General features: G+C 39.3%; 2 protein-coding genes across 3 annotated transcripts; both read right to left on the minus strand.

The window, feature by feature from the left end:
- LOC134023023 (myosin heavy chain, fast skeletal muscle-like) lies at window positions 1-26,112 on the minus strand. 2 transcript variants are annotated; one of them, XM_062464827.1, is made up of 39 exons: window positions 12,804-13,022; window positions 12,512-12,655; window positions 12,236-12,392; window positions 12,105-12,132; window positions 11,826-11,940; window positions 11,145-11,237; window positions 10,986-11,049; window positions 10,772-10,870; window positions 10,568-10,671; window positions 10,354-10,492; window positions 10,149-10,267; window positions 9,820-9,969; window positions 9,443-9,613; window positions 9,014-9,317; window positions 8,804-8,868; window positions 8,588-8,675; window positions 8,328-8,445; window positions 7,788-7,911; window positions 7,324-7,460; window positions 6,804-7,059; window positions 6,427-6,669; window positions 6,162-6,338; window positions 5,810-5,955; window positions 5,332-5,422; window positions 4,783-5,172; window positions 4,456-4,582; window positions 4,211-4,329; window positions 3,905-4,101; window positions 3,576-3,759; window positions 3,321-3,486; window positions 2,799-2,923; window positions 2,391-2,699; window positions 1,884-2,087; window positions 1,655-1,780; window positions 1,058-1,228; window positions 725-829; window positions 542-637; window positions 235-366; window positions 1-128 (listed from the first exon to the last, which is right to left on the minus strand). In XM_062464827.1, the coding sequence occupies exons 1-39, from the start codon at window positions 13,008-13,010 to the stop codon at window positions 111-113; spliced, it is 5,808 nt and encodes a 1,935-aa protein (XP_062320811.1). In that variant the 5' UTR covers window positions 13,011-13,022; the 3' UTR covers window positions 1-110. The 2 variants fall into 2 exon arrangements, with proteins under 2 accessions (XP_062320811.1, XP_062320812.1); XM_062464828.1 differs by lacking the exons at window positions 12,512-12,655; window positions 12,804-13,022 and adding an exon at window positions 26,086-26,112.
- On the minus strand, window positions 16,802-19,007 carry LOC134023761 (myosin heavy chain, fast skeletal muscle-like). The gene is made up of 4 exons (XM_062466125.1): window positions 18,990-19,007; window positions 18,582-18,664; window positions 18,376-18,499; window positions 16,802-18,202 (listed from the first exon to the last, which is right to left on the minus strand). The coding sequence occupies exons 1-4, from the start codon at window positions 19,005-19,007 to the stop codon at window positions 18,062-18,064; spliced, it is 366 nt and encodes a 121-aa protein (XP_062322109.1). The 3' UTR covers window positions 16,802-18,061.
- Window positions 26,113-26,852: the final 740 nt, after the last annotated feature.

Consider the following 26,852-nt stretch of genomic DNA (forward strand, 5'->3'; position numbering starts at 1 on the left):
TTTTGAAGATTGTTTCTTTTATTTTTTTTAAACCTCAAAATATCACTATGTAAAGCATATTTTATGAAACATAGCAATGTTTAGGCATAGGGTCTTGTACATGTTAGTGTCTATTCCGCTTCTTTTGCCTGATTGTAAGAAAGAAAAAAACAGGAAATTATTGTATTGAATTGAAACACTGTAATGCATTTGTTTCTTGTCTGAACCCTTGGTGTGACATCAGGAGATCTTTACCTTTCCAGAGTCACGACTCTTGGTTCTGAGCTTGTTGACCTGAGACTCAGCAATGTCGGCACGCTCCTCAGCCTCCTCCAGCTCATGCTGAACCTTCCTGAACTTGGACATGTGGGAGTTGGACTGCTCCTCCTGGGATAAATTCATTTTTAAAAGATTTCTTAAAAACTTTAATTTTTTAAATGTGCTTGCTGCAGTCATCATTTAGACAAGAAAAATACCATTGGTAAAGCCATAGAGATATACACCGAAAGCAAAGAAAGATTTATTTTGCATAAGCAAAGCTCAAATAAGTTATTAGACTTACCGCCTCCTCAGCCTGTCTCTTGTAAGCCTTCACTTTAAGCTGCAGCTTATCCACCAGGTCCTGAAGTCTGGTTACATTCTTCTTATCCTCCTCAGTCTGAAGCAGATGATAAGGTAAATCAAAATTATTTGTATCAACATATACTGTTGTATCAACATATAATGTTTTTGACTGTGTTGTTACCTGGTATGTCAGCTCCTTGACTCTGCGCTCATACTTGCGGACTCCCTTGATTGCATCTACACCTCTCCTCTGTTCAGCATCAACCTCAGTCTCCAGCTCACGCACCTGAATGGAGGACATGAGCTCATGGGTGAACCTGTGGAATTTACCACTCACACACAAATTACTCTAATCAATTGCATACAAAATACAGTATTTTACCTCAATAAAAGCATTTTAGGTCATTTAGAGACTATCAATTATTTTACAGAGAAGACACATATTAAACATATTCTTCTCAATTACTTTTAATACACAATAGTTTCCTGAGGTGAAAGGTGACTATCAACTCACCCTGGACTCCAGTTTCTGGAGCTGCTTCTTGCCACCCTTCATGGCTAGGTTCTCTGCTTCATCCAGACGGTGCTGCAGGTCCTTGACTGTCACTTCAAGATTCTTCTTCATCCTTTCAAGGTGAGAGCTGGTGTCCTGCTCCTTCTTCAACTCTTCTGCCATCATGGCCGCCTGCAACAACAGAACACAGCTTGGTTGAACTGAGGAACTGTACATACACATAGTATATTGTACCAGGTTACATTAAAAAAATAATTTCTCAGTACATAATTATATTATCTAGACGATATACTGGTGGAATGACCCAACAAACAAAGCCTTGTGAGAACTGAACTGCATAAGAATCAGCACCATCTAATACGTTTCTGCATTCTACTTAGATGGATCAGTGGGGGTCGACACTAGAATTGTGAACACATACGTTATGAAGAAATCACTAGAACATGGCCACAAGGTGGAAGGTATGCTACCATAGGGGTAGGCTACTGTATGATGATATGGTGGTTCCATATTACTTTGATATGGCCTTAATGATGGTGTAAGTAAAGTAGTGTCTTAATAGTGGCAGTACTGTGATACTTAGTTAGCTAGACTCACATCAGTGATGGCCTTCTTGGCCTTCTCCTCAGCATTTCTGGCCTCCTGGACAATGTCGTCCACCTCTCCCTGCACCTGAACCAGGTCAGTCTCAAGCTTCTTCTTGGTGTTCAACAGGCTGGTGTTCTGGAAGAGAGTACACGTGGATATTAGCAAAGCAAAACCTTTGCTGTGAATGTTATGTAACAATGTGTTTATGTGTATGTGTGTTTGTGTGTGCTGTCCACACCTGGGAATGCAGAAGTCCCACTCTCTCGCTGGCGTCCACCAGCTCCTGCTCGGCCACTTTGCGGCCTCTCTCTGTCTGCTCCAGACCCACTCTCAGCTCTTCAATCTCAGCCACCATCAGACCATTTCTACGTTCCACCATGGCAGCCTGTTCCTTCATGTCGTCTGCGGCCCGGACGGCATCATCCAGGTGCAACTGGGCATCCTAGAAACACCACAGAGTGTAGAGAGGAATGAGAAAATGCTGCTGTGCACAGTATTTCTTAAACCGTCCTCTACTGCTTCAGCAGTACTGTTTGTACTGGAAGGTGTACTGTTTTTTGTAAGGATGATATTATGAATTTCCCTTATATATACATGCACCCATGTTTTCCAAAACAAAACAAATATGATCTGAGATGGATATTTGAGCCCCCATTTTGAGTCTAGATCTGCGGTAATGGTCTGAAGTAAGTATTAATGTAGTTCACGGCAGTCTACTCATCACTATGGTCAACATTCACAGTACCTTGAGCTGCCCCTGAACATTCCTCAGCTGCTTCTGGGACTCAGCAGCCTGGCGGTTAGCATGGCTCAGCTGGATCTCCATCTCATTCAGGTCTCCCTCCATCTTCTTCTTGATTCTCAGAGCATCATTCCTGCTGCGGACCTCAGAGTCCAGGGTGCTCTGCATGGAGTCCAGCACTCTCTGGCTGTTCCTCTTGATCTGCTCCATCTCCTCATCCTTCTCTGCCAGCTTTCTGTCCACCTCACCCTTGATCTGGTTCAGCTCCAGCTGCACACGCAGAATCTTGGACTCTTCATGCTCCAGTGTTCCCTAAATAAAGGAATGTTTTAGCAAATGTAATTCTTAATTGTGGTAATCCTTAGAATGTATATAATTTCCACTTCATTACGGATATTGTGGAGTTTGTACCTCAGCCTCCTCCAGAGCTGTCTGGATCTCAGACTTCTCTGTCTCCACTGTCTTCCTGGCCTTCTCCAGCTCATGGATGCTTTTGCCAGTCTCACCGATCTGCTCGGTCAGGTCAGAGATCTCCTCTGTGGTTTGAAACAGAAGCTTGTTAAATTAGCAAGCTTAGTCAACTGGATCCAACACGAGTTCAACAGGAAACTGTTTTCCCCCAGTTGATGGTTCTGTAAATCAACTAACCCCGGTATAATGAGATTTACATTACATTTACATTTCTTCATTTAGCAGACGCTTTTATCCAAAGCGACTTCCAAGAGAGAGCTTTACAAAAGTGCATAGGTCACTGATCATAACAACGAGATAGCCCCAACATTGCGGGTAACCAAAACATGAAGCATACATTGTGAAAATCCAAATAAATGCCAAAGGCCAGAACCATAAGAGCATGTAGTTAAGAGATGGTGAAATAGGAAATAATTCTCTCTTTTCAATTATACAAAACACCCCACACTACATTTATCTCACGTTGCAAGTTCTTGTTTTCTCTCTTCAGAGTCTCAAGTTGGTCAAGAGCCTCCTCATAGGAGTTCTTCATCTTAAAGAGCTCTGTGCTGAGAGAACGAGCCTCCTTCTGAGCTCCCTCCAGCTCAGCCTGGCCCTCCTCATACTTCTGCTTCCACTCTGCAAGAACCTAGGAGGAAGCACACACAAAAGTAGCCTTTAACAATGTTCCACACTTACAATTACATCAACACCTAGACCTGGGACAATAATTTTCACCTTGTCAAAGTTTCTCTGCTTCTTATCCAGGTTTGCAGCCAGGCCATTGGCTCTTTCAACATCAATCATGAGGTCCTCCACCTCTCCCTGCAGCCTCTGCTTGGTCTTCTCCAGAGAGGCACACTTGGAGTTGGTGGCCTCGATGGTCTCCTCAGCTTCCTGGAGACGCTGAGCCAGCTTCTTTCTGTTGACACAAGTATCACAATGGTGTTCTGTCCTGAGTTCAAACTTGGAGTGGTTGACAGTAACTTTATATTGGGGTACTATGAATTACTATCAACTTTGTGTATTGCGAGCTTAGGGAATACTATTAAATGTTTTTAACTTACTTGGCCTCTTCCAGCTCCTCTGTCCTCTGGATGGCATCAGTTTCATACTTGGTTCTCCACTGAGCCACCTCAGAGTTAGCCTTGGACATGCCACGTTGTAGCTCTGCCTTGGCCTCCTGTTCCTCCTCAAACTGCTCTCTCAGCAGGTCACAGTCGTGGCGGGCAGATTGGACACCATGGGCCAGTGCGTTCTTAGCCTGAGAGGAAAATAATTGAAGATGTGGGTGAAGTAGTAAGGGACCAAAAAAGAGTATTTGCAAACCACTGTACTGTAAAACTGTCATAGGGTTTCTTTAGTTGTTTTACCTTGACCTCCTCCTCAACATGCCTCTTGAGCTCCTCAATCTGCTGGGTGTAGGCCTGCTTGCCTCTGGTCAACTGGGACACCAGGGCTTCCTTCTCCTCCAGCTGGCGACCAAACTCACCTGTGGGGAATTAAGGAAGCTCTTTCTTAAGTCTGATTCTCTATTATACTTGTTTTGATTGTTTTCAATATACACCTTGTATAACATATTTCTGCATGTAGGCCTTTGAACAAATATGTCCCGTACCGTTCTCAGTGAGGAGTCGGGCTCTCTGTCCACTGATGTCATTGACCTGGCGAACATTCTCATCGTTCTTGGTCTTGATCTCACTGAGCTGGTCCTCAAGGGTACGGCACATCTTCTCCAGATTGCCCTGTGGAACAAACATCATGTTTCAATCACATAGATTTAGAATTACAAAACGTGCCTTTAAGAGGGAATTTAGAATCAGTAAAAGGTGAACATAAAAAGGCTTTCCACAAACCTTGGTAACCCACTCTAAAACCTTTTGCTTACTTGGTTACAGTTTTACATATATTCTATCTTCTGTTTAGGTCTATTTGTATCACTGACCTTAGCCTTAGCAACTGCCTCCATGTTAGAAGAAAGGTCATCAATCTCCATCTTGTATTCACTCTTCTCTTTCTCCAGCTTCTGTTTGACGCGCTGCAGGTTGTCGATCTGCTCTCCCAGCTCTGCCACACTGTCAGCCTGCTTCTTCCTCAGGGCTGAGGCTGTGGACTCATGCTGCAGGGTGGACTCCTCCAGGTCACGTCTCAGCTTCTGGAACTCAGCCTCTCGCTTCTTGTTCATCTCAATCTGAGCAGATGTGGCGCCTCCAGCCTCCTCCAGCCTCTCACTGATCTCCTCAAGTTCCCTGGACAGATCGGCCCTCTGCTTCTCCACCTTGGCCCTGGCAGCACGCTCAGCCTCAATCTCCTCTTCCAGCTCTTCAATACGAGCCTACAGTTGAAAAAAACATTTAGCATCAAAGTCTCAAAATTCTGGCCCACATACGAGAGGAAAAGGACTAAATAGACAAGGTGGATTTTAAACACAAGCAAGTCCAATATCATCAAGGCAAAAACAGGAAATGTTACTTGTTTAGCAACTACAGCGCACCTGGAGCTCTTTGATCTTCTTCTGCAGCTGGGCACTCAGAGACTGCTCATCCTCAACCTTGCTGAGGAGCTGGCTGGTCTCAAAGTCCTTCCTTTAGTGCACACATTAATCCATGTCAGGTTTTGGTTTTGTGTCATTGAGTTGAGATTAAATTGTAAAGCACATCCATAATTCTTCTGTTAATTATTGCAAAAGAAAAGCCTAGTTATCCCTAATGATAAAGATATTCAATTAAGTAATCCAAAGGTTATCTGATTAGTATAATTAGAAACAAAACTCAGTTTCATAGGTCTTTATTATTGCATTAATCCAAGGTGAGTAACATGAATAATCAATGTGAAATGCATGACCTATAGATGGGGTTGAACATTGGACGTCGAAATTATTATGTTGAAGTGGAAATTCAATGTAAGGATTGCTGGAGTAAATGAAATCAATATAATGTCAAGAATGTCTCTAATGATTATACAATACTTACTTCTTGATCTTTTCATCGGACTGCTGCTTGTCGTTCTCCAGGTCCATTATGGACTCCTGGGCCAGTTTCAGGTCTCCCTCCAGCTTTCTCTTGCCTCTCTCCAGGTCCATACGGAGCTTCTTCTCTTGCTCCAGAGAACCTTCAAGCTAGAGGACAAAATGCATTTCTCATACTAAAGCTTTGATGTTAACAGCTATTTATTCATTATACAGTAATATATAATATTTGTTATATTAGTCAGTTGTCCTACTGAATCCCTAAAAATAACTTATTATATGAGATAAAATTCAATACCAATAGAGGCAAAGTTGGATAAAACCCCAAATTGTGCACGAAAGGTAAGTTTACTCACATCATCTACTTGCTGTTCCAGCTTGGTCTTGGCCTTGGTCAGAGTGTTGACTTTGTCCTCCTCGGCCTGCAGGTCATCCAGTGTCTGCTGGTGGGCCTCTTGCAGGGCTTTCTTCTCCTTGGTCAGCTTGGCAACACTCTCATCTTGAGATGCCATCTCCTCAGTCAGGTTTTTAACCTGCACAAGACAAAGTTAGTTCAAGTGAAAACTATTGTTTGGTGCTTTTGAACAAAATACTGCTTGGTTATTGGTGAGATGTTGATACCTTGTTCTCTGTGGCATGTTTCTCCTTCTCCACTTTGGCCAGGGTAAGCTCCAGATCATCAATGTCCTTCTTCAGCTCAGAGCACTCATCCTCCAGCTTCCTCTTCTTGGCGGTCAGCTCAGCATTGATCTCCTCTTCATCCTCCAGCCTTTCTGTTGTCTCTTTGAGTTTAGCCTCCAGCTGGATCTTGCTCTTGATCAGACCCTCACATCTCTCCTCAGCATCATTCAGACCTTCTGATTCCTGAGAAAATAACAGAGGTTAATTAGACTTGAATGTGGTGTGTGTGTGTGTGTGTGTGTGTGTGTGTGTGTGTGTGTGTGTGTGTGTGTGTGTGTGTGTGTGTGTGTGTGTGTGTGTGTGTGTGGCTCACTCACAGATGCAACTTGGAGAGCCAAGTCATTCTTCTCCTGCATGAGGGACACCATTTTCTCCTCCAGCTCCTTCTTGCGAGCCTCAGCCTTGGTAAGATTAACTTTACATTTCTCATAGTCCTCTTTCATGTTGGCCAGCTCCTTCTCTGTCTCAGCACTTTGCAGGAGAGGCTTGATTTTGTAGTAAACCTTCATCCATGGCCAGTGTTTCACATTCATGAATGAGCGGACATTGTACTGGATGGTGTAGATAGACTCTCTGATAATGAGAGATAGACACAGTAATTGTTTAGCGCGATACAAATTATGCAATGTAATTGCATAATTTTACCCTAACCCTAACCCATTCCTACATGTAAAGTATATCATTCCATCAAGCCCATGATAGCCATCATTCCAAGATTACAAGTTTACATCATTATTCTAACAATAGCTTCATAGTAAAACAAAATGTATCACTCCCTAAAAACAAGATTTGAATGCACTTGAATCCATATTTTTCATGTTATCATCTCCATCTCACCTCCTCTCCATCATCTTGGTAAACTCCTTCCTCATCACGTATCCACGGGCAAGAGCCTGTGTCATGGTTACCAGAGTAGCAAGCTTCTCATCTCTCATCTCCTCAAGGACACCAAGCAGACCAGCTTTGAAGAACACCTGAGACACAGGTATAAAACAAAACTTAAATAAACAACATAAACACTTCCAGTGTTAAAATATTGCTATCTAAGTAGAAAGCAAAGTGTTGTATGATGTTAGGATCAAATAAATGCCAATGAAATTACTTGCTGAGGATTTATAATACAATACCTTTCTCATATGTAGTCATATTTTAGTCTCATATTATTAAGATTGTTGGATTGTTCTTGAAAACTTTCAACTGCATTTTGAATGTTTACCAGGTAAATGAGATATTTAATAGCCTCTGTAGGTCACAAACATGAGTTGCCAGTATCCCATCGTCAATAGTGTATGGTATGTTACCTTGGTGTGTCCAAACTTGTACTCCTCATGGTTCACATCAATTGACCCAAGCAGCTTCTCAGAAGCCTTCTTGTTATCCATGAACTGGCCTTCGGGGATGACACCGGCATTCAATACTTTGTATCTGAACAGGGAGAAATGTGTTTTATTAATTGATATGTTGTTATCTATCTCCCATATTTTTGTTGCATTAGTGTGTAACATTACTGTTACGTCTGGACAAGCGACTCCACGTCGACGCTCGGATTCACCAGAGTACTATTGGCAGCGCTGTCCAGTGCCGATTACGCGCCATTGCGCACACCTATGTTTCTATTCTTCACCTGTTTCTGATTATCGTTAATAAAGCATATAACCTGGGTTTTACTTTTCCTTGGTTGTCGGTTATTATGCGTTACACTTTTCTGACGTATCTAGTGTCAGATGTTTTTTGCTATTCTGAGTTTTGTGCCTCCGTTGTTGTAATTCCCTGGAGGGTTATTAAAAGAACCATCGAATCTGCATTTGCCTCGTCATTCCTGCAAATACCGTAACAATTACCTCTGCTTGAAGTCAGCATAGAGGATTCTGCTGGGGAAGCCCTTTGTGCAAATCCTAATACCCTCCAGCACACCATTACACCTCAGCTGGTGGATAACCAGGAAGTTCTCCATGAGACCTGGATGAAACATGTAGGGTCAGCTTTTTACTTTGTGGAACTTAATCGTAGAAATAATTGTAGAAATAATAATCAAATGAATGTACTTTGTTTAAAGTAGTAATGACTTAAGATAAATAATACGGAAAACAATATGTTTTACCTGGAGTCTTTGACTCATTGGGGATCAGACAACGCACAAAATGAGGGTGGGTGCTCCTCAAGTTGGTCATCAGCTTGCCCAAGTTCTCCTGTAAGGTTGTCATAAAGCATTGTTACTCTCAGATAATATTCATAATAAAACTGAAATGCTCACTAATATTAAAGTACAATCATGAATGAAACTCGCAAATGATATATTTTTTAAAACCTCACTCACTCTGAACTGAGAGGACACAGTCTGCATGGAACCTCCCTTCTTCTTGCCTCCTTTCTTTGTGGTATCTGTTATAGGAGTGTCAGGAGTTAGACAGCATAATAAATAAAATTGTCTTGTTGCTTGAACGATACTGTTAATTTATTAACAAATCATGTTAATATGTTCAATGTATAAACCTGTGTGTTTGTAATCTAATTCAACCATACTAACCCTCAGGTGGAGCAGCAACATAGAGCGTGGCCAACAGTTTGGTTGAGGACTTTCCATACAGCTGAAGCACAGAGTCGTTCAGGGGGTCCTTGTTCTTGTCCAGCCAGCCAGTGATATTGTAGTCCACTGTACCAGCATAGTGGACCAGGGAGAAGTGGGCCTCGGCCTTGCCCTTTGCTGGTTTAGGCTTCTCAAATGCCTTAGTCTTTCCAAGATGTTGGTCATACAGCTTGTTCTTGAAGGAAGTGTCTGAAGCCTTGGGGAACATGCACTCCTCTTCAAGGATGGAGAAAATGCCCATTGGCTGTGTAGAAATATAAAGTGATCAGTCAAATATACTGTGTATAAGAAGAATGAGCCGAAACATGTGTGAACAACCTTGTATCCTTGGCAGGTATGAAACATCCACAGTTTTTACAGACACCTCACCTTCTCAATAAGCTCAATGCAGGCAGCCAAGTCCATGCCAAAGTCAATGAAAGCCCAGACAATGCCCTCCTTCTTGTACTCCTCTTGCTCCAGGACGAACATGGTGTGGTTGAAGAACTGTTGCAGTTTCTCATTGGTGAAGTTGATGCACAGCTGCTCCATGCTGTTGTACTGTAGATTTGCAAAGTTTGGCAGAACTTTATTGAGCGATCCCACCATACTGTATGTATTTCTTACTTTATCTGAACCTCTAAATAAAATCATTAAAATAGAGTAGATACTATCTGTATAGTTTAATGACACACGAAATAAACCACTTTTGAAATTATTTCTACTAATCTTTCAAATATTGCCATAATGACCAATTTCAAACTCACGTCAAAGATCTCAAAACCAGCAATGTCAAGCACACCAATGTAGTAGTTCCTTGGCTGCTTGGTGTCCAACATCTGATTGATGCGGACGACCATCCACAAGAACATCCTCTCATAGATGGACTTGGCCAGAGCACTCACTGAATTTTTCACCTGTGTAACATTACATAATACAAAATGTTGGTTCCATTTAAACATTGATTTCATTTTATGAATTGTTTTTTACCCGTAATAATTGAAAACACTATGCTAAAATGAATATTACAATCAAACTTTATTTCTTAACAGCATGTCATTTACAAAAATAGCTCTGATGCTTTTTAAGGCCTTACCTGAGGCACTGTCTGACCCTTGGTCACATACTCATTGCCGACCTTCACTCTGGGGTAGCACAGGGCTTTCAGCATTTCAGCTGAGTTCAGACCCAGAAGGTAGCCAATTTTATCAGCCACTGGGGAGAGAAAGGAGCAATGTTTATCACAGGAATATAATTAAATGAATGCTCTTTAGAACATCGATACAAACAATTTGGCTTACCCTCTGTGCCATCTGGCTCAGCCTGCTCCTCACGCTGCTTCTGCTTGAAGTGCATGTTTCCATGGTGCATGACAGCACCGGTAAACTTGTAGATGCTCATCTTCTCTTCACCGCTGAAGCCCAAGATGTCAATAGCATCCTGGAGGGGCAAAAAAGTTTACATTAAACCACCAATACATTATGATTTTCAAGTTCAACCCTTTTAGTGACTTACATCTGTGGCATCAAGCTCGACTGTGTCATCAATACTGGCCACAGTGATCTGACCCTGGCTGATCATGGGGTAGTCATAGGGGTTGGTGGTGATAAGCGACATTTCTGTGGAGACAAAACTAAAATTATTATCACCCAAGGCATGTGTACATTTTATGTAAAAGTCTGAACCCTCAATGAGTGGACAAAGGAGTAAATGCCTCACCAACAAGCTCAGGTTTGTGGTTGGTCATCATCTGGTAGAAGATGTGGTAGCCTCTCTCATCAGGCAGCTGGAAACTTACTCTGGACTTCTCCAGCAGGTCTGTGAGAGACATGGTTGAAAGGATAAAGAAAAATGTGAACAATTTGAATCTCAAGTAAATGGACACCAACATTTATTTAAAGGATCAACTGGGAAATAATCCAAACCTACTTACAGGTCTCAATGTCAGCACTTGCCAGTTTTCCATTCATGTGGAAGTGAATCCTAATGAATTTACCCTGAAAGAGTGCAAAGAGAGGGCTTTTTCAATGTATCCTATTGATTTCTAAGTTAGTGTAAAATGTGAAAATAAATATTTTCCCTCCAAACTTACAAAGCGGGATGAGTTGTCATTCCTCACTGTCTTGGCATTACCGTAGGACTCCAGTAGAGGGTTAGCTGCAATGATCTGATCCTCAAGGGAACCCTGAAGGGAGACAAACCAGTTGGTCATTTAGACTTATCACCAATATTCCAAAAATAATTCTCTCGTCACTTCGTCTTTAATCATTCACTCCTGGAACGCTTCCCCTAGACTAGGTCTAACCCTGTTTCTATATTATCTTTGAACACCTTTAGTTTAATATGTTTGGTCAGAGTTAACACAGTACCCCCCAATTAAAGTGCAAATGTCATAAATCCTTAACCTCTTAAGTTGCTATATAAGTAACATACTAACAGTCTTATTAATGATATGCTGTATGTAAAACTACGACAGGACTGCTGTCAAGAATGACAACATATTTTGAAGATATAAACTATATTTTAACTACCATATACGAAGGAAGTATGTTCGTTTTCAAATGTGGGGGGACAGATTTGTTTTATAACTGATGATGCAGCCAGTGACTATAATTTTCTTAATAAAAAATGGGAGGATATATTTACAGTTTTCATGTCAAATGAAACATAAACCCTTGAACTGTACCATGGAAATACTTTTTTGGGGGGCTGAAAACAATGATGGGTCAACAATTGATGGCATGCACTTTATATGGTGTATATAAGGTCATACCTGCATTTTGCCGGGTACTGGTTCCTTCTTCTTCTCACCTCCAGAAACAGCAATTGTGGCAAAGTACTGGATGACACGTTTGGTGTTTACAGTCTTTCCAGCACCGGATTCTCCACTAGTTTATTAGATGATCAAAATATAATTTAGTGTGCATGAACTACAATAAGTATTGTCAACCTTCTTAAGTCATTAATCACAACCATTTTCATATTTATATACATATAAGTATATATATAGTATATACATAAAATATACACTCAGTTAAAGTCTTAAGCTTACGTGATTAGGACTGACTGGTTCTCCTTATCTGAAAGTAAATTGACAAATAAATGAGTCGGAAGTGATAGGAGAAGCAACTAAGAATACATGCGTCCATCTATTTATAGCCATCCATCAGTGAGCGTCCATACCAGTCAACATGAACTGATAGGCGTTGTCAGAGACGGAGAAGATGTGGGGTGGAGCCTCCATACGCTTCTTCCCTCTGTAGGCGTTGACCACATCCATGTCATATACAGGGAGCCACTTGTAGGGGTTCACCGTGGCACAGAAGAGCCCAGAGTAGGTCTGCATATGAGCAGAGAGTAAAGGGAAATATTGCTATTAAAGTTCAAGTCTACATTTTCTGAGGGTGTCATTTGCTTCCTTAAGGTGGCACACGCTATACGTATGTGTCGTTTTCTTACGTAAATCATCCATGCGGCATAACGCTCTTTGAGGTTATACAGGACAGTAGCTTCACTGAGGTAGGTCATCATGGCCATGTCCTCAATCTTATCATATTTCGGAGGGTTCATCTGCAAGATTTCCTCTTCTTTGAAAGTTTTAACCTGAAAGATTATGTCAATTACATGTATGAAGCCTACACTAATTGAATAATGTATACATTTTTCAAGTGAATTAAAATCATATTTCATATTTTTTTAAACAGCTTAAATGTGTCATTTCCATTTCATTCCATGCTAAGTATCCTCTTACCTCCTCAGTGATAAGGATTTTCACATCACATTTTGCGCCATCCCTCTTAACAACCAGACCCTTGAGGTACAACTCTTTAACATCGGGTATATAGCAGGCATTCTTAGAATCAAATGGTGCAGCCTGGGCCTCAAGCCTCTCCCTCTCAGATTTACGAAGGTAAATGGCAGCCTTGCCATATTGGGCCATCTCCGCGTCCGTACTCATGGTGCCGACTCACTGGGGAAAAAAGATATCACTGTTACAAAATCTATTCCTTCTGTTGATTTAAATTATGTTCCCTTTCTAATTAATTCATAATTATCCTGTGGGCCTGAAAGTATAAATGATGAGTGCATTTACTGTATATTACTGTAAAGTAAGTAGGCCTCAGAAGCCTACAAAAGGTGTACATTAAATCTTTAAAAAATCATTTTATACAATTACAATAGTAGATATACTGATGGTGCTTTAGCTTTGAGCTGTATACATTTATATGAAGCATCAAACTATGTCTCACCTGTTTTTCCCCTCCCAGATGAAATGGACTCTTAGTTGGTGCTGTAAAATATGTTTGTTTTGAGTTTTTTGAGTAATTTATCCAGAAATAAAACAACCAGAACAACATATACAATATTTACATGTCATTGCTATACCTCCCATCACATTTGAGTGTTACATAGTAGGGATGTACTGATAAGAAAATGATTGGCCAACACTGTAAGCCGAAATTGACCGATGCCGATATTTTGACTTTACTCTACATTTCTACAAAGTCAGAACATTTTATAAACATTGTCCTTCTGATGAGGCCTTTAATTACTGCTCACTTTAATTTGGGTTCATTTTAAATAATTTGTTCATATATTTGATTAAGAAAAAATGTATACCCCATTCAGACATAGGACAAATGACCACAAATTTGATATGGTATACACATTTGATGGACACTGACACGTGAAAAAAAAAAGTAGCCTATTGTAGAAATATGATGGTGCCATTTCAAACATCACAATTGGTCGCAAGTAATCGGCCATTTTAAAGTAGTCAGCAGATATAAACATAATTTTTTGTGTGGCCAATACCCATTAATGGAAAATGAATCAGTGCATCCCTGCTACACAACAAACATGATTTACTGTAAATGTTAAATGTCGTTCAAGAACAAAAACATCGTTTTCAACATCCAATATCTTATAGTAAACAAAAGTTTGTCATCCCAAAATAGTATATTTCAGTTATGAGACAAAAACGTATTGTATCACATTGTCTGTCTTTACATTCAAAACTCAATCTTACATGTTTGTCCACAATAGTTGACTCATTTTTCTTGGGCAAGGCAAACCTACTTATCACATAATAAGCGTTATGAGTTTTATCTATGTGCCTGATCTCAATAAAAAGGATGTGAAAATAACAAGTATCTTACCCCACAGGTGGAAGTTGTCTGTCCGTGGATGCTGCTCTGTGGGACTCCTTATATCTAGTGGAGAGTGATTAGCAAGCAGAAGCTAATTGTGGACTACTCTCCTAAAGGAGATGGATTAGAGACAAGAGTCTACAGTTTGACTCTTACCCCGTCCCTTGCTTTCCCTGCTTCACTCTATGTCTCTATTGCATAATATAGGACATTTCTGAATATATTACGCATTATGTTCAGTTTTCTAGGAGTTTAAATTGTTTTTTTATGGGTTTACACATATATGTTATACAATAATGTATTCAAAGGCCTTAGCTGGTTTTCTCTTAAGTACAGTAAACATTAAAGGTTGTAATGAGTAAAGTACTAGATCCAGCTGGATCATTGGCGATCCATATTTATAATTTTATTTATTTGTTTTACAGCATGCAGTTTGCACACCTTTTGACCAATTTGCTTAATTTGTGTCCTGTTTCATTCTATATCATAGAAATTATTTTTATAGGTTCTCCAGAAAAGGAAAAAACGTGTTTTTATTTGACAGGGAACAATGGGTGTATTATTTCAAATCCAACGTGAAGAGTATAGAGATAAAATATATGGTTACCCACATACATGAGTGAACTGTATTGATTTTATAATAATGACTTTGAAATGTGTCCAGTCTGGTTTCTAGTATCTTAATCTTCTTCAGGCCATTGAAATCTAAGACCTATTTCTTTTGGATAATAAATTATCAAATGACATGATCTACTGATTTTGCAAGCCATAGACATTTACTGTGGGCTTACTATAAATCCAGTTATAAGGAGACAACATGTAAAGATTTCACGCCTGTATTTCAGGTTTCTCTGGTTGGAAATGAATGAACTTCATCCCAAAGCTTTGATGACATTAACTGAGGCTGAGACCAACCATCTGTGCTGCATGTCTGGCTTGATTACATCTAACACATATTTGACATGGAAAGGTTGTAAAACTTGTCAAACGATTACAAACTACTTAACAAAAAGTGATTCAAGTAAGGGCTAACCAACAAAAAATGTATTATTGCAGTGGGGTGATTAATTGAGCAGTTTTGCATGATTCTTGCATGACCATGCAACATAAACCAATGATATGTGAAAGATCTTATTTTAAACCCCAGTAAACGTAAACGACACATAAGCAATTACTTTGGTAGCTCAAGTAGCGCTGGTAGCTTGGACCAATAAACATATCATATCCCCTAAGTTTAAGTCCAATTTGAGATTTGAGGTATCAAATGCAATGTCAGGCCAATAAATAACTTTATATGTCTCCAATGAAAGGCCAGAAAAGGTTTTGGCTTGGCAGACCTTCAGGGCTATTTACTGGCCACTTCATCATGGTATCAATGTCCAAAGTATGAATGGGATATGTTGTGGTGGAACATCTGGACATATATGGTCACATTGCTTTCTTGCCCACCACCTTGACATCACCATGTTGGAAAAGAGCTTGACAGGACAAGAAGAAATATACTCATTCAGCAGTGCCACATGAGATGTATCATGTCAGAGATGCCTTATATGCTTGTCGAAGTCAATAATAACCTTGACCTCTGAGGAGAGATGTTTTCTGTTGATGGTAAGAATGATAAGAATAAAAGAAACATGAATATATTTATATAAATATTCCAATGTTACATGTAAATTCATTTAATAAGTCTTTGGTACTACTACTAACTGAAGCAACAGTCGTGGAAAAGTTGTGTTGCATTTACATTACCTCATTTAGCAGACGCTCTTATCCAGAGCGACTTACAGTAAGTACAGGGACATTCCCCCGAGGCAAGTAGGGTGAAGTGCCTTGCCCAAGGACACAATGTCATTTGACACGGCCGGGAATCGAACTGGCAACCTTCAGATTACTAGCCCGACTCCCTCACCGCTCAGCCACCTGACGACCTTTATCTTTAGCATTTATCTTCATATACCCGCTATCCTTCAAATTCTATGACTACAGTGCACATACACACACACGCACACACAGATTGGCTGGACGTGTTCCAGGCGCCTCTACAGTATCTCAGTTATGACAGTTAAATAAAACTACATAATACTGTAGTAACGCCAAAGATGTAAAGTGAGCTGCAGATGTAGATGAGAATTTGTATGAGATAATCACATGGTCATGGTCGTCCCCTTTAAACAATATAATTTGATGCATGTGTCTCTTTTGTACAAGACTGATAGGGCAGTGCAGCAGGGTGTTATCTCAGGGTTGGACCTTTATTGTGATGAGTCATTCTTAATATTGTGTGGTGTGTGTGAACGGTGAATTTCTTTATATGGAAAGTGTGTATTACCTGTCCGATACTGTCGCTGGTCAGCTGCAATGACAGTGGATGATAAAGAGGGGGGGAGGGGGTGTATGTCCTACTCCATACGTTGTGAGATGATGTGCTTTGTCTCGCTGAGGGTGTATCTAATATTATTCTACATACAAAGATGTTTTATGTAACATCAGTCTGTGTACAATATTGAGGTTTCTTCCTCCCACAACAAATCCACAAAGCCAATATTGTGTTGTCAACATGATTTATTTTCAAACAATCCTCAAAATATCACCATGAAAATCATATGTTATGAAACATAGCACTGCCTTGGGTCCGGTTGTTGTCATGTCTATTCAGCTTCTTTAACCTACCCTATTTTTCGGACCATAAATCGCTCCGGAGTATAAATCGCATCGGTCAAAAAATGCGTCATGAAGAGGAAAATAACATATATAAATCGCACTGGACTATAAATCGCATTTATTCAGAAAGGTATTTCACAAAATCCAAGACCAAGAACAGACATTTAATCTGGAAAGCCAAGTTATTCAATCTATACAATAGCAGAACAAGAGGCAGAACAACACACTGATTTCAATAGCATATATATTTTTATAATGTCCATGTATCAATCTTAATATTTTTATGAAAACAGTTTTAAGTTGTGATTTACCACCACTGGCACGTCATCGGGCCTGTGGTGGTCGTGGCACCGAGGGGTGTGGCCCCCGCTGCGGCAGGCGTCCCTTATTTTTCAGCATTGAAAATGGCAACCCTAACCGTAGGCCATATATCAAGAGTAACATTTGCACTAAGAATTTGTACAAACTTCGTCACTTTGGATAAAAGCATGTTCTAAATAATCAAATTGTATTCTTAACATTGCTGTCAGCAGGGGTTCACCTTTCCAGAGTCATGAGTCTTGGTTCTGAGCTTGTTGACCTGAGACTCAGCGATGTCGGCACGTTCCTCAGCCTCCTCCAGCTCATGCTGAACCTTCCTGAACTTGGACATGTTGGAGTTGTAATGCTCCTATGGGTGACATTGAGAACAGGTTTGAAGATTAGCAGAATGGCCATCACATTTTTAAAAGGATGATTTGGTTAATTGCCATTTTTCTTTGTAATCAAGTCTAATTCTTTAATATTACATTAATATTAATTAATGTATGACTCAGCCTGTCTCTTGTAAGCCTTCACTTTAAGCTGCGGCTTATCCACCAGGTCCTGAAGTCTGGTTACATTCTGTTTCACATTCATGAATGAGAGGACATTGTACTAGATGTTGTAGATAGACACTCTGATAAAGAGAGATAAAGACAGTAATTGGTTAGCTCGATACAAAATGATGCAATGTAAATAAATCATTACCCTAACCCATTCCTACACGTAAAATCTATCATCATTCCATCAAGTCCAAGATATCCATTATTCCAAAATTACAAGTTCACATCATTATTCTAACAATTGCTTCATAGTTAAACAGAATTGAATCACTCCCTAAAAACATGGATTGAATGCAAAAACCTGAATACTTATTTTTCCTTGTATCTTCTCAGTTTCACCTTCCATCCATTATCTTGGTAAACTGCCTTCTCATTAGGTATCCACGGGCAAGAGCCTGCATCATGGTTACCAGATTAGCAAGCTTCTCATCTCTCATCTCCTCAAGGACACCAAGCAGACCAACTTTGAAGAACACCTGAGCCATAGGGAGAATACAAAACAAAATATAAAAAGATGACTAAAACAGATTCACATATTGCTCTCAAAAAGACTGTTCATCTAATCAACTAAATTTCAAAGCACTGTTAGCAGAGGATTTACCATAACATTGCTTGTATCGCATCATCAAGAGTGTATCTGGTATGTTACCTTGGTGTGTCCAAACTTGTACTCCTCATGGTTTACATCAATTAACCCAAGCAGCTTCTCAGAAGCCTTCTTGTTGTCAATGAACTGGCCTTCGGGGATTACACCGGCATTCAATACTTTGTATCTGAATCGAGAGAAATCTTGATTTCTCACTGTACATTTTTCTCTCTACCTGTAGTACCGTAATTATGCATGTGTGTCAGTACCTCTGCTTAAAATCAGCATAGAGGATTCTGCTGGGGAAACCCTTCCTGCAGATCCCTCCTCCAAATACCCTCCAGAGGTAACACTTTACAATAAGGGTGCATTAATGAGCGTTCATTAATACTTTAACTAATGCATGAATCATCATCAGTTAATACATAACTCAGAAAGTACTTAATTATGCACTGATCATTAACATATAATTTGTTAATAGGGAGTCACATATGATTTACTATTCATTAAATCTGGAATCATGTATGAATTCCTATCGATATCAACACATTAACTGAAAGGGGAGTTAACTACTTTAGTTAAACGTGCAAACTAATACTGTTAGTTAACTGTGTGAACTAAACACCCGAGTTAACAGGGTAATCTAATGGTAATACCTTAATTCATGTGTTAATTACCACAATGGCGGCAACCATGGATTGAGACGGTACTTAATCATTTGTTAATAGTCATGTGCCTCACCAAGTAAAGTCATAACATAATAATACATTCACTAATCATAAAATAATTATTCTCTTAAACAAATACTGTTTTTTTCAGAGAGCCAACATTGAAATAAACTCTATTATGAGTTGGAGTCCTGCATTACATTCAAAAGTACTATTTTGACGAATGGATGACTAAATGCTGTTTTTTTTACAGCGTCCCAGCTGCCAGATTGTTCCAGTTTTTTTACAATGTTTATTTTTACAGTATATATACTGTTTTTGATCATTTCAATAATCACCTCAGCGTCTCTAAATAGATAGGTTAGCCTGTCCGCTAGCCTGGTTGACTAGCTAGTTAGTCTAGCTCTAACTATAATGGGTAAAAAAGCTATAGAGTCATGAGTCTTGGTTCTGAGCTTGTTGACCTGAGACTCAGCGATGTCGGCACGTTCCTCAGCCTCCTCCAGCTCATGCTGAACCTTCCTGAACTTGGACATGTTGGAGTTGTAATGCTCCTATGGGTGACATTGAGAACAGGTTTGAAGATTAGCAGAATGGCCATCACATTTTTAAAAGGATGATTTGGTTAATTGCCATTTTTCTTTGTAATCAAGTCTAATTCTTTAATATTACATTAATATTAATTAATGTATGACTCAGCCTGTCTCTTGTAAGCCTTCACTTTAAGCTGCGGCTTATCCACCAGGTCCTGAAGTCTGGTTACATTCTGTTTCACATTCATGAATGAGAGGACATTGTACTAGATGTTGTAGATAGACACTCTGATAAAGAGAGATAAAGACAGTAATTGGTTAGCTCGATACAAAATGATGCAATGTAAATAAATCATTACCCTAACCCATTCCTACACGTAAAATCTATCATCATTCCATCAAGTCCAAGATATCCATTATTCCAAAATTACAAGTTCACATCATTATTCTAACAATTGCTTCATAGTTAAACAGAATTGAATCACTCCCTAAAAACATGGATTGAATGCAAAAACCTGAATACTTATTTTTCCTTGTATCTTCTCAGTTTCACCTTCCATCCATTATCTTGGTAAACTGCCTTCTCATTAGGTATCCACGGGCAAGAGCCTGCATCATGGTTACCAGATTAGCAAGCTTCTCATCTCTCATCTCCTCAAGGACACCAAGCAGACCAACTTTGAAGAACACCTGAGCCATAGGGAGAATACAAAACAAAATATAAAAAGATGACTAAAACAGATTCACATATTGCTCTCAAAAAGACTGTTCATCTAATCAACTAAATTTCAAAGCACTGTTAGCAGAGGATTTACCATAACATTGCTTGTATCGCATCATCAAGAGTGTATCTGGTATGTTACCTTGGTGTGTCCAAACTTGTACTCCTCATGGTTTACATCAATTAACCCAAGCAGCTTCTCAGAAGCCTTCTTGTTGTCAATGAACTGGCCTTCGGGGATTACACCGGCATTCAATACTTTGTATCTGAATCGAGAGAAATCTTGATTTCTCACTGTACATTTTTCTCTCTACCTGTAGTACCGTAATTATGCATGTGTGTCAGTACCTCTGCTTAAAATCAGCATAGAGGATTCTGCTGGGGAAACCCTTCCTGCAGATCCCTCCTCCAAATACCCTCCAGAGGTAACACTTTACAATAAGGGTGCATTAATGAGCGTTCATTAATACTTTAACTAATGCATGAATCATCATCAGTTAATACATAACTCAGAAAGTACTTAATTATGCACTGATCATTAACATATAATTTGTTAATAGGGAGTCACATATGATTTACTATTCATTAAATCTGGAATCATGTATGAATTCCTATCGATATCAACACATTAACTGAAAGGGGAGTTAACTACTTTAGTTAAACGTGCAAACTAATACTGTTAGTTAACTGTGTGAACTAAACACCCGAGTTAACAGGGTAATCTAATGGTAATACCTTAATTCATGTGTTAATTACCACAATGGCGGCAACCATGGATTGAGACGGTACTTAATCATTTGTTAATAGTCATGTGCCTCACCAAGTAAAGTCATAACATAATAATACATTCACTAATCATAAAATAATTATTCTCTTAAACAAATACTGTTTTTTTCAGAGAGCCAACATTGAAATAAACTCTATTATGAGTTGGAGTCCTGCATTACATTCAAAAGTACTATTTTGACGAATGGATGACTAAATGCTGTTTTTTTTACAGCGTCCCAGCTGCCAGATTGTTCCAGTTTTTTTACAATGTTTATTTTTACAGTATATATACTGTTTTTGATCATTTCAATAATCACCTCAGCGTCTCTAAATAGATAGGTTAGCCTGTCCGCTAGCCTGGTTGACTAGCTAGTTAGTCTAGCTCTAACTATAATGGGTAAAAAAGCTATAGAGTCATGAGTCTTGGTTCTGAGCTTGTTGACCTGAGACTCAGCGATGTCGGCACGTTCCTCAGCCTCCTCCAGCTCATGCTGAACCTTCCTGAACTTGGACATGTTGGAGTTGTAATGCTCCTATGGGTGACATTGAGAACAGGTTTGAAGATTAGCAGAATGGCCATCACATTTTTAAAAGGATGATTTGGTTAATTGCCATTTTTCTTTGTAATCAAGTCTAATTCTTTAATATTACATTAATATTAATTAATGTATGACTCAGCCTGTCTCTTGTAAGCCTTCACTTTAAGCTGCGGCTTATCCACCAGGTCCTGAAGTCTGGTTACATTCTGTTTCACATTCATGAATGAGAGGACATTGTACTAGATGTTGTAGATAGACACTCTGATAAAGAGAGATAAAGACAGTAATTGGTTAGCTCGATACAAAATGATGCAATGTAAATAAATCATTACCCTAACCCATTCCTACACGTAAAATCTATCATCATTCCATCAAGTCCAAGATATCCATTATTCCAAAATTACAAGTTCACATCATTATTCTAACAATTGCTTCATAGTTAAACAGAATTGAATCACTCCCTAAAAACATGGATTGAATGCAAAAACCTGAATACTTATTTTTCCTTGTATCTTCTCAGTTTCACCTTCCATCCATTATCTTGGTAAACTGCCTTCTCATTAGGTATCCACGGGCAAGAGCCTGCATCATGGTTACCAGATTAGCAAGCTTCTCATCTCTCATCTCCTCAAGGACACCAAGCAGACCAACTTTGAAGAACACCTGAGCCATAGGGAGAATACAAAACAAAATATAAAAAGATGACTAAAACAGATTCACATATTGCTCTCAAAAAGACTGTTCATCTAATCAACTAAATTTCAAAGCACTGTTAGCAGAGGATTTACCATAACATTGCTTGTATCGCATCATCAAGAGTGTATCTGGTATGTTACCTTGGTGTGTCCAAACTTGTACTCCTCATGGTTTACATCAATTAACCCAAGCAGCTTCTCAGAAGCCTTCTTGTTGTCAATGAACTGGCCTTCGGGGATTACACCGGCATTCAATACTTTGTATCTGAATCGAGAGAAATCTTGATTTCTCACTGTACATTTTTCTCTCTACCTGTAGTACCGTAATTATGCATGTGTGTCAGTACCTCTGCTTAAAATCAGCATAGAGGATTCTGCTGGGGAAACCCTTCCTGCAGATCCCTCCTCCAAATACCCTCCAGAGGTAACACTTTACAATAAGGGTGCATTAATGAGCGTTCATTAATACTTTAACTAATGCATGAATCATCATCAGTTAATACATAACTCAGAAAGTACTTAATTATGCACTGATCATTAACATATAATTTGTTAATAGGGAGTCACATATGATTTACTATTCATTAAATCTGGAATCATGTATGAATTCCTATCGATATCAACACATTAACTGAAAGGGGAGTTAACTACTTTAGTTAAACGTGCAAACTAATACTGTTAGTTAACTGTGTGAACTAAACACCCGAGTTAACAGGGTAATCTAATGGTAATACCTTAATTCATGTGTTAATTACCACAATGGCGGCAACCATGGATTGAGACGGTACTTAATCATTTGTTAATAGTCATGTGCCTCACCAAGTAAAGTCATAACATAATAATACATTCACTAATCATAAAATAATTATTCTCTTAAACAAATACTGTTTTTTTCAGAGAGCCAACATTGAAATAAACTCTATTATGAGTTGGAGTCCTGCATTACATTCAAAAGTACTATTTTGACGAATGGATGACTAAATGCTGTTTTTTTTACAGCGTCCCAGCTGCCAGATTGTTCCAGTTTTTTTACAATGTTTATTTTTACAGTATATATACTGTTTTTGATCATTTCAATAATCACCTCAGCGTCTCTAAATAGATAGGTTAGCCTGTCCGCTAGCCTGGTTGACTAGCTAGTTAGTCTAGCTCTAACTATAATGGGTAAAAAAGCATTGTTAAGTTTCTATGAGTTGAGGAGGACAGTCAGCTCTACGTAGTTTGCCTTTACCCTTCAAAGGCTACATTCTTCTCTGTTAGCTTGCACCCTTTTCAAATTGATGCATTATGCTGAGATTAGGGGATAGTGGAAAGTTAACATTCGAAGATAGAAGTTGACTGTCATGAATCGGTCCAGACTCCGGGATGTGTTGCAGCCAGGCATGTTCTACACTGTAAAAAAAAACATTGTAAAAAAAACAGGAACAATCTGGCAGCTGGGACGCCAGATTAAACCCATTAAATTACAGCAAAAAAAAAAGTTTTTTCATTAACATTAATTAACCGTAAAATAATTGTAATTTTCCTGTACCAAATTTACAAGATATATCTGTAATATTATAGCCTGGGTGCCAGCCGAATTTAGCCCCGCCCACAAACAATTTTGGTCGGGAAGTTGGGTCTGGGGTCGCTCGGTTGGGGAAAAACTATGTCCGAACAAGAGCTGTTCGGACCAATCAAATTGTCAGGGCGGGCTTTATACGATGATGGACAGATGATCAACAGTAACGTAATCAACCACGTCACCAAAGAGCGCTTGGGTTGAATTCGTTTTCAACAAACAACATACTAAGCTGGAATGTCTGACTTCACAGAGCCGTGTTTAACTCCTCCCCGACTGCAAGCGGCTACTCTTGACGGTCGTTTCATGCAGCCGCAGTCCATGTCGAACGCACCTTTTGATATTGACTGGTGCATGCTGGGATTGCATGACGTCAACTACCCAAGTCTAAACCAAAAATGATGTTATTAAGAAGTTATTTGTCCGTGGGATGAAAGTAAATATCTGCAAAATAACTAGTTTATAGCTAGTTTTGAAATTATGTGTTTTAACAGAACATTTTGGTTAAAATGTTATTCATATTTGTAAAAGAAACTGACATTTTAATGTATTTTTAAGTAACAACATTTGGCTGTAATTTTTATGTAAAAATATACATTTACAGTTTGCCATTGTCTTTCTATCTGTATTTCCTGTAATTCAGAAATACAGAAAAAAAAAACGTATAATTTCAGAAATTTACAGTGTTTTTTTTTACAGTGTAGGTTTAACCAATAGGAAAGCCCTATGTTGGTAGGCTAGGGACCAATAGGATGAGTGAGTGAATGTGGCGTCATACTTTGCGACAACCAGTCGCAAGCATAGATTTATATGGTCGCCAGCGTGTGAGCTAAGGCATTGCAGTGGCAGAATGGGGTACAAGTCCGATAAGAATCAGGGACATGATGCAAACTTTACGGAAATGTATGCTGTGGCTGTATAGTATTCCTTTCACTTGTTTTTTAGAAATAGGCTATAGGGCTAAATATAGGGCTATTCTAGATGGAACTCATCTCATATGTTGCTTTTTTTTTACGCAAAGCGCAAGTAACTTTGTGGGCGGGACTCCGGCTCGGTTGCTATTTTGCCGGCGGGATAAGTGACTTTGCGCCTGGCGCAAATCTAAAATGGGTAGGTCCGAAGTAGCTACATTACTAATGGGGGTGGTTTGGGCATAACGTGCAATAAACCAATCAGAGCGTCATCTCACATTCCCTTTAAGAGCAACGCTTGTTCCATGGCAGATTGCTATTATAACGGCGGATTTGCCAGGCGCACGCCAGGAGCGGTTCACAGCCGAGGAGACCGACGTTCTAGCAGCGGTAACAGATAGAGAAGTGACATTGTATGGGAAAGGCAGAGCAGTTTTCTCATTTCACTAAATTGCCCGCTCATGCTGCTCATTCAAATTCTTATTCTTATTTTTATATATATTTTATTTTTTAAATTGTTTAGTTATTGGAATTAGTTTAACTATTGTACTTTTTTACTTAATTTAAGACCCGTATATGTTTATTGTTTGCACCTTCCTGCCACAGTAAATTCCGTGTTTGTGTAACATAGGCTACATGGCGAATAAACCGAATTCTGATTCTGATGGAGATGGGAGAAACCCACCCAAATTAGCTTCGGTTAAACAGGCGTGGGAGAAAATTGCCACAATTGTTACAAATCATGTTCACATACATAGAGATTTCTCATGAAAATCTTTTTATAATCATTGAAGAAATGTAACACACCACAAATCTTGCGTCGTTGACAAAGTCAATTGCGCTGGGTGCAAGATAGGGCCCTATGGCTCATTCAGCTCCAGGTAAATCGGCAATCGGCCAATGTGAACTTTTGTGCTCGTGGCCTGTTCGTATCCGCGAGCACATTTGCAGGCGACTTTTATTGACGTAAGCAAATAAATCGGGTGCTAGTTTACCCATTTCGGATTGGTTTCAAACTTAGTTTCAAACTCACAGTGTGAGCGACAGTATTTTGTATTATGGTATTTCTTCTGGTCTGGTTGGCTTCCTTAACCCTTGTGCTGCCTTCGGGTCACATGACCCAAAGGTTCATAACGAACCACCGTTGTGTTTACCCAATTTTTCCCAATACAAAAACAAATAAAAATTATTTTCTTTTAACCATTGCAATGTGGGGGGTCTGAGACAGCCCGACAGTTAAAAGAAAATGCTTCACTTTGTTTTTGTAGGAGGTAAATCTGTCGCAATACGACGGTGGGTCACAATGACTGATGGGTCAGAATGACCCGAAGATAACACAAGGGTTAAGATGACTGTGTACGTATGTCATTTTCTTACGTAGATCATCCATGCTGCATAACGCTCTTTGAGGTTATCCAAGAAAAAAGCTTAATTGAGGTAGGTCATCATCATGGCCATGTCCTCAATTTTTTCATACTTGGGAGGGTTCATGCTCACAACTTCCCCTTCTTTGACATGTCAAAAACATGTACAAATATTAATTATCTTAAAAATTAGGAAACATGATTAACTAGAAAGGCATTTCCTGCAGAAAATGCGTTGGAATGCTGAAAGATGATTTTTTTTTTTTATTGCAGAAAATACAGAAATGAGAAAATACCCGCAAGCTGAAATGAATTTCAAAAATGTGTGAGTCACACAAAAGAGGCAGTGTGGAAACTGAACTGCATCATCTAACAATGCTAAGAGCTGAAATACAATGCGGGAGAAGCTTAAAGCTTAACAGTAATATTATTTTTATGACTAATAAAAAGCTGAAATTATAGTTGGGATAGTAATAGCAGTAGCAGATGTAGCCTATCATTGAGTGCGTTTACTCGGCTTTCTTAGTAGGATTCAATGTGTTGATTGAATTAAACATACAGCAGTAGGGCCGATACAGGAAGACACGGCGACACTTTGTTGCAGAAGGATGATGGTGCAAGTTGTCCGTGGAGCATACAACGATTAATAAATAATCATGTAGACGCGTTTATTGAGTAATCGCATAACTAACTAGAGAGGGTACAATTTCTGGGGAAATTGTAGGGTGTGCTTGCTTGCGTCAGTTGCACAGGGGTCCGTTTTTTAATTACATTTTTACA

Source organism: Osmerus eperlanus, chromosome 7, assembly GCF_963692335.1.
Source record: "Osmerus eperlanus chromosome 7, fOsmEpe2.1, whole genome shotgun sequence".
NCBI classification, from domain to species: Eukaryota; Metazoa; Chordata; class Actinopteri; order Osmeriformes; family Osmeridae; genus Osmerus; species Osmerus eperlanus.